This window comes from Henckelia pumila, chromosome 4, assembly GCF_033568475.1.
Source record: "Henckelia pumila isolate YLH828 chromosome 4, ASM3356847v2, whole genome shotgun sequence".
NCBI lineage: Eukaryota > Viridiplantae > Streptophyta > Magnoliopsida > Lamiales > Gesneriaceae > Henckelia > Henckelia pumila.
The window spans coordinates 31,106,180-31,114,103 of NC_133123.1; the positions used below are offsets into that span (position 1 = coordinate 31,106,180).

At 36.3% G+C, this 7,924-nt stretch overlaps 1 protein-coding gene across 1 annotated transcript; it reads right to left on the reverse strand.

Annotated features, from left to right (window-relative positions):
* Positions 1 to 218: 218 nt before the first annotated feature.
* LOC140862537 (zeaxanthin epoxidase, chloroplastic) lies at positions 219 to 5,915 on the reverse strand. The gene is made up of 16 exons (XM_073265565.1): positions 5,112 to 5,915; positions 4,077 to 4,239; positions 3,846 to 3,920; positions 3,600 to 3,700; positions 3,384 to 3,496; positions 2,869 to 3,080; positions 2,541 to 2,632; positions 2,324 to 2,438; positions 2,124 to 2,227; positions 1,770 to 1,815; positions 1,609 to 1,673; positions 1,271 to 1,357; positions 1,113 to 1,167; positions 924 to 1,012; positions 721 to 808; positions 219 to 515 (listed from the first exon to the last, which is right to left on the reverse strand). Exons 1-16 carry the CDS (start codon positions 5,624 to 5,626, stop codon positions 432 to 434), a joined length of 2,004 nt encoding a protein of 667 aa, XP_073121666.1. The 5' UTR covers positions 5,627 to 5,915; the 3' UTR covers positions 219 to 431.
* Between the last annotated feature and the right edge of the window lie 2,009 nt (positions 5,916 to 7,924).

Below are 7,924 nucleotides of genomic sequence, written 5' to 3' on the forward strand. Positions count from 1 at the left end.
CTTACATTTTCTGGCCAATTATTTGGTGGAAGATTTGAGTTATGTTGGTTGGCATTTGATCCATTGTCAACAAGGAAATCTATGGCATTGAATTTGTGTCAAGTTATTAGATATTTTAAAGACGTTTTCTAGTAACAAATTTTAAAAATATCACATAACAAAAATTAAAAACTCTTACGATCATACGATGACATTTTCTGAAAATAATTGAGAATATTTGTATTCGATAAGTTGCAAAATATATCATTTTTTCGGTAACAATTGAAGCCATTTCCATGTATAAATTTAGAGTGTGTGAATATTCCGATTACATGTCACAACTCCTGTCCTAAACAAAATGCAGCAGCATGACACCGTTCAGTTGCCACAAATAAAAATTCTATACAAATTTCCCTATAATTCAATCTCCTTCCGTGGAATCATTTTGAATCCTATACAGCTTGCAGAACTTCAGTTTCATCTGTTTTCTTTGCGATTTTTGGTGGAGGCTTTAAAACCTTTACGCGAAAAACCGCCTGCAATTGCTTACATACAACACATAAATGAGACGAAAACCGAAGGCAGTTCAAGAAGATAATGTATCAAGATCCAGTTCACGCCTAAAGGAATAAGTAAAAGACTAAACAAGACGCCGAGTGTACCGCGCTTTATCTCCGTTTTTTTGCAACAAAATAAAGGATTAGAGTTGAGAAAATAGGTAAACGAAGTAAAAACTCTGACCTTCTTATCAGATCCGAATTCAATCACATCCGTGGGACGAAAACGAGTAGGGACGTTGGGTGACACACGATATCGCTTGTCCTCGTTGCTGTAAAATTGACTCTCACTTAGTATGCAGATTCTATGATTGTTCTTAAGTGATGTTACATAATATGTGCACAGAAGTGGAAAAAGGAAAATGCAGTAAACTTTCCAAGACATACTCAGATATCCAGGTGCCATATTCACTCCTTAAGTCCGTTACGAAGAAGGCTCCATCTTTGTAGCTTATTCGAGCATGTGTTTTGGAAACCTAAGGTATCGTGAACAATTCCGTGAAACAATCGAATGGAACGAAAAAACGGAACTTTCGGGAAAATTATAGAAGGGAACTAAGTGTTCAGTGAACTTGCCTGAGGTGAAGGTATACATACTGATACTCCAGGAAAATTTGGGTGGTGTACATTCCTATAATTGGAAAGGGTATGCTATTAGTATCACAGTTTAGTATAAACATGTTAGCAAGCGAATCACACGGTTTCGTTTATAAGCTGTAGACGAAAAGGCGTACCCAATAACATACGGATTCTTCTCGTCTCGGCTTAGAAAGATGGTATCAGTTGCAGCAGTTGAATCTCCCATGGAAATTAGAAACCAGCTATACACAGACATGTCACAGTTGAGCAAATTGATAAAAGAGTTATCCAAGATAGAAATGTTGGGGAATGGCTGAATGGGGTCTATAAAGATGCAAAAATGAATTCTTCTGGCGTTTGGATGAATGCAAGATAATCGCTAGCAAAATGCATTCTGCAAAATCTTGCTTGCATGGACCCTATCCCATGAGACCGAGGCGTGAGAAAATGACGAAAGCATTCTCTTCAAGATGTAAGGTTATGGTATACTCACTCTGCGTCCAGAGCTCGCTCTAGAGCATCATCGTCCGTAAACCATCTTCGTAACTGGTCACTGGCCTTCACGAGTAAACGATATGAGACATTAGTCACCTGGTGATCATAGCATAATCATAGAACACAAAATGCAATTTCATTCTGAGTTTATTGGCTTACTTTATCAGAAAGTCTGCACTGCAGCGTTCTTCCTTCAAGTTTTGAACTGAAAGCCATATAATTCATTCATTACGTCAAAACATTCTCCCAACATAACAAAAAAAGGTCCAAACACAAATTGTCGTGTGTGTATAAACAACACACGCACGCATACACGTTTTTCTATCATACTTGGTGCAAATAAAGGTTACAGAGCTTAGACTTCATGTTTTTTTAACATCTAAATGCTTCCCTTGGCTCCAATACATCTCACAAAAAAAATTAAAATCTTGTAACACACCTTTTATTAATCCATCTGCGGAAACCAGAAATCATACTCAATGTATTGACAAATAAAGGAAAATAAGATCTCACCCATTGCCACCAAGAACCCAACTCAACATCAAAGGCATAGCAATGTCGACAAAAAATCTCCCACCAACTCTTCCGGGATGCGGTATTCTAAATTTTGTCAGGAACTACAAAACAAAACCAACTTCCATTAACTTGAGAAATTTCTGAACCATATCCGAATATTCTCAATCTTCTCATGTTTTTAAAAGTCACATTCTTACGGACAGAGGACCAAGTCCAACACCAAGGTATGCTTTGTAAGTTGATGCCATAATTGCAGCCATCCTTGCTAGTCCATGAATGACTGCAACTCTTATTTTTCGAGCATTCTCATATCTGAAGAAAGCAAACAAATGCTTTAATGTTTTGGTGGGTGATCTTCATGAAACTTAAACCAAGCTTTTGGAGACAGCAGCAAGGGAAACAAATTTATTACACCTTTTTAAAGCAGAGGCTATATCCATTGGCCTACCGGACTCAATACTTTCTTTCCATTCTTTATCAAGCTCCAGAGATAGTTGATATCCATCCTGGAACCATAACATATTATTTCAATATTATCGCCTTTTAGTTCAAAACCAGAACAGATTCGTGATCAGGAAATAAATTCAATATCCGTGCACATGATGGATTTCTTAAATATACATATTCTCAGTGGTTCACAGTCTCAACGATTTAAACAGTTCTATAGTCAAATAAAGGCAGTATGTAACTGAAGAAAATGGTAGCGAAGTTCAGAAAAAGAGCAGCTCAAAGTACATCATACCTCAATGGCCATGCATCCCCCTTGACCCAAGTTTGGTTGCATGGCATGAACAGAATCACCAAGCAACGTAACACGACCCTTTCCCCATGTGAAGGCTGGGGTCCGGTCATATATATCACGACGGAGAATTGCATCTTCATCCGTGGAGAGTAATAGATCTATGACATTATCACACCAGCCTCCAAACAATTTCAGTAGCCTCTCCTTTTTACCTACAAGATCAAGAGAACCACCCCTTTTAAGGATGAAAATTGAAACATCACCCTAGCTGTACAACTTAAAATAATTTAAATTTATCATGGCATCGATACCATAAAATCAGAACTCGGTTATAAATAAAATTAACAGTTGACTATTATTCATCTTTCCAATCAGGGGTGTCACAAACATCCCAGACTGGACAAGCTCGGTGAACTATATACTAGAAGGTTTTTTCCAGTGAAATTGTCTGGCTGGAGTCAACTGAAGAGAAACAAATCTTGAATCAGCAAGGGGTTAAGCTGGAGATTGTTTACCTCCAACATCAACACCACCTGGCGGTTCATTATGAAACGCATACCATTGCATCTTTCCTCCCCCAACATCTGAAGAAACAAAGTACTGTTTGTGACCCAGGAATACTCTGTACCTGCAAGAAAATTGCAAATATATGTCGCCTTTGTGAGTGGACTTGCTCAATAGTTATAGACAAGGAAATGTTATACACACTGGAACAAGAATAGACAACATACCCAACCGTCTCTATATCAGCAGGAACAAAATCTGCAATTCCGGTGTAACAAGTGTAGCCTGAGTATATAGCTTCACTTGGACCAAACAAAGTTTTCCTCACCTGTTAGCAATAATAGTGATACCCGAATCACGAGCCGAAGAATTCAGAGTCAAATTCATGATTCATTTTAGTTCTTCTTTGTTTTTTCTCTACTTTCAGATACTGGTCGACCGGAATTGTATCGCGTATATAAAGTAAAAAGTACCTTCGACCATATCCCATCAGCACCAACAAGAAGATCACCCTCATAACACTGCCCATTTTCAAGCTTCACGGTAACCTGAATTTGTGCAAAGCATCACTCTTACCAAAGCAGACAGAATCAACATTAATATTTTGGGTGTACATAAGGCTCTGGAGCACTTAATAGACTTGGAAAATATGCAATAACCAGCAGGATACAAAACCAGAGAAGAACAGTGTAACTTGAGAGTACCTTTTCACCGTCATCTTCGAAGTCCACTACATTGCTGTCATTAATAATAATATCTGAGCCAACCGCAGCAGCAAGAATTTGTTGCAAAGTCATGCGGCTAATGACTCTGGTGACTGGAAGTCCCCGCTCAGCTGCGGGAGTGAATGTGTCGAACTTGACGTACCTGATTATAAACCGTATCATTTTAAATCACATAAAATGGGAAACGAAAAGCCGCATCTTCCTTTCACAAACCAAGATAATACCATGAAAATAACCACTGCATCGAAGACCACTCCCTCCCCTTTGCATGTAGCATATATATGATTAAGGAGACTAAACAGAATTATCCAGTAAGGATTGTTCATCATTTACAGATTAACCAAGAAAAAAGAGAAACACCATATAGCATAATCAAGGAAACAAACCTTGTGATAGTGTAAGGCAAAAAACATGGACTCGTGATATATTTGAAAGGACAAGATACTGATAACTATAGTACAAAGCCCACAACATTAAAGGGAGGGCATTTTAGAATTTATAAATGCAAGATTCATTTTCACTCTTTCTGCCGCCATCCAAACATTTAATGAGGAACGTCCAGAAAGAGATTGCACAAGCATGATATACCAAGGCATACAAAGGCAACACTGTGAGCCGAAACAGGCCAAGGTGGGAAGCCTTCAAAAACGAAACAAAAATTGAAACTTTTTCCAAGATTTAGAATTCATCTTCCTTGCCTCCAAACCCCAATTATCAGTCATTAGCAGTAAGAAAGTACTTTATAGTTCTAATGGACACTTGAAGCATTCTGTGTATCCAAGAAAACACGGAGAAAAAGACCAGCAAAAGGTGTTTGGTCGGAACTACAACGGTTTCAGATAATAACCAAGTGAAGTTTTAAATTTTACAAAATTGTTCGGATCTGCTTCTACTTTTGTTCATTAATTCACTGCCTAGCCCCACCAAATACCGTTAACCCGCGGCTGACGCCCATAATTGGCAGATAAAATGCTTCTAAACAACAACTCAGCACAACTAAATAAAGAAACCTACCAATTACCAGAGATTCCATCCACCAAACCGTTAATTCGATCACCAGTGATGCAGCCAGCGCTCATGATTTCATCAGCAACATCCATATCAATAGCCTCCAGAGCAGCCAATGCATTGCTCTGTATCTGAATCGGCCCTCTGTACTGCCCCTCCCCTCTGATAGCACTCAAATCCCTCTCAAACACCACCACGTCGAACCCCTGCTTTTTAGCCGCCAAAGCCAAAACCAGCCCACCAATCCCGCCGCCAGCCACCAGAATCCTCAGCTTCTTCACCGTCTCTTTCGAGACTCCGCCGCTGACAGATGCCTCAGACTCTGGGACTTCCGCTACAGCAGCCTTCACTCTCGTTAGTTTCTTGTGGCGCCCATTTTCTTGGCAGCTGGAGTAGGATTTCTGCCCCGGAAAAGCGCAGATTTCTGCTGGGAAATCTTTGAATATCAGAGATGGGAAATGGGTTCTTGAAAACAGCGATGTAGATGGATTGATCGAGTGATAGAGTACAGCTGAAGTCATCTTTTCAGAACTAGGCAAACATATCCAACAAAATTGAGTTTATCAGTATTAAAGCACCAGTCTTTCGAGGTAAAACACTGAAATTTCAAGAATTGAATAAAGAAGCAGAACAGATAAACACTGGTGTGGTATCCGAAATCTTCTATCCTCGAAATTTGATGCGTTCGAATAGAAGTTTGGAAGATATATAGTGAGAGCGATGGTGACAGTTCTGGGTGGTGGGGCTGTAAGAAATCTGAGCCAATCCGAATCACTGAAGAAGAGGCAATGGTGGAGATTTCATGGCAATGTGGCAACGCCATGTTGGCTAGCTCACTGTAAGCATATTCACGTGTCCACGCCTGGCTGGAAGAACGAATGGTAATGGCATATCAATTTCTGTTAAATCACCTAATTCTTATTAGGTACTGATCGGATTTCAACCAATTTCCAACAAAAGTTTGTGTATTGCTGAATTTGACCTTTAATCGAGCCAAACTCAAGCTCAAGATTATTTGTTTTCCAAAAAAATGGCAATTTTAGGTATAGAAATTGATCTATTTTAGATTTTAGTCATCTATACTATTATATAAAAGATGTGTCTCCAATAGTAACTACCTTGAGAACACCAAATTTACTTATTTCATATTTATCATTTCCTATCAACTATCCACTATCCACTAAAAATCTTCCACTCACTCCATGTTTTGCTTTTGAAAAAATAAATAAACTTTTCTTTTACACACGCAAGACGTGTGCATTTTTTCCTAGTATAAATAATGAAAGTTTTGTTTTCATCTAATAAAATGTTTTTTTTTTTTGAAATTCGTCGAATATTGCTTATTTGATATTGATTATTTGCTCTAACGTGACTCATATAGCGCAAATAAAGCTCGTGTTATACACAATGAAATCCTTCTAAACAAAAATAAAACAAAACTAGAGTCACGAAAAATAGGAGTATTGTGCCTAAGAAATACTAGTTTGATTTAGTGATCGCACACAAAAAGAAAAAAAGACAAAATAAAATCGAGTTTGATTAAAACTAAATTTTGACAAACTATAAAGTTAAAATTGCAATTTTCTCAATGTTTTCATGCATTTACACTTGATTCAATTTCAATTGAAATCCTTCCTATGGAGTATCTTACCAGTCATGTCAATAAATAAATAAAACAAATTAAATATATTAATTGACATCAAAATTAGTCATTAATGCCCGAACTCTACTCCTATTCTATTAATAATGTCATATGACGATAATCTCCTAAGCTGGACTGACAAGTGACAATTGGGGCGATTTTGAAAATAATTGACCAAAACCACTCTTGTTAACATGGTTGACAAGTTGGATTTATTGTTATTCTATCTGAAATATTTTGTATTGGAACATTTTGATCAATTAATTGATATAGAAAATTTTGCTTTTGGTGTATATCTTATCAAATTTCAATCATAATTAATTTTATTTCAAATTTCGATAATTTAGATATTTTTTGTTGAAATATTGATGTGATACTGTATTCTTAAAACTCATATCAGCTTCGCATTGGTTGGTTTCCCATTATCACTACATTGAAAAAATAACTAAAACCGGAAGAAAGAAAAAACAAAGATAATACAGTGACTATACAATTTTTTCTTAATTTTTATTGACAGATAAAAAAAAAGTTGGATTTATCTAAAATTTAACCGTCAAACCATTTAAATAGTGGCACGTATGCCTCCAATGACCAATCAATAAACTTCATCGACAATAAATATCACGTAATTTATTTTTCGTCATGGACATATTAAAATAGTGTTCCATGTGGTCAAAGACTACAACATGATAGCAACTTTTTCTATTGTAATCAAATCATGGCCAGAAAAAAAAATAGCATTTTAAAAAAGTAGAATACTTAAAAAAAACAAAAAAAAAAATCATGCTACTCTACAAGTTTCCGACGAATTCTAATATTAATATTATTTGTTAGATGTTAATAAATTATAACGATTGAATAATGTTTTTCTATATAAACATATTAAATATATGTTACAACCGACACAAAGCACATAATTTCTTTCTTTCTAATTTTATCGCTACAATCGTTTTCTATAGTCGATGCTTTCATGAAATTTTAGATCCATAAATAAATATAGAAAATAACTGGTTAAATTATTATAAGCCTAAAAAAAATTAGAAAATAAAAAACCGGTCATTATATTGAAATGGAATGTTTTGGAAAATATCTGAGATTCTTCTAGATTATTAAAATGTGGACCAAATTTCTAAGCCAATTTATCCCTCTCTTAATTCTTATATTGATTTTATTGTCA

What these genes read in the sequence shown, in the direction of transcription:
- LOC140862537 (XM_073265565.1), bottom strand. Translation starts at nt 5,626, where the DNA reads ATGACTTCAGCTGTACTCTATCACTCGATCAATCCATCTACATCGCTG. An exon ending in TTGGACTTGGTCCTCTGTCC is followed by an intron (nt 2,228 to 2,323) that starts GTAAGAATGTGA and finishes TTTGTTTTGTAG; the next exon opens with TTCCTGACAAAATTTAGAAT. An exon ending in TATGTATACCTTCACCTCAG is followed by an intron (nt 1,013 to 1,112) that starts GCAAGTTCACTG and finishes ACGATACCTTAG; the next exon opens with GTTTCCAAAACACATGCTCG.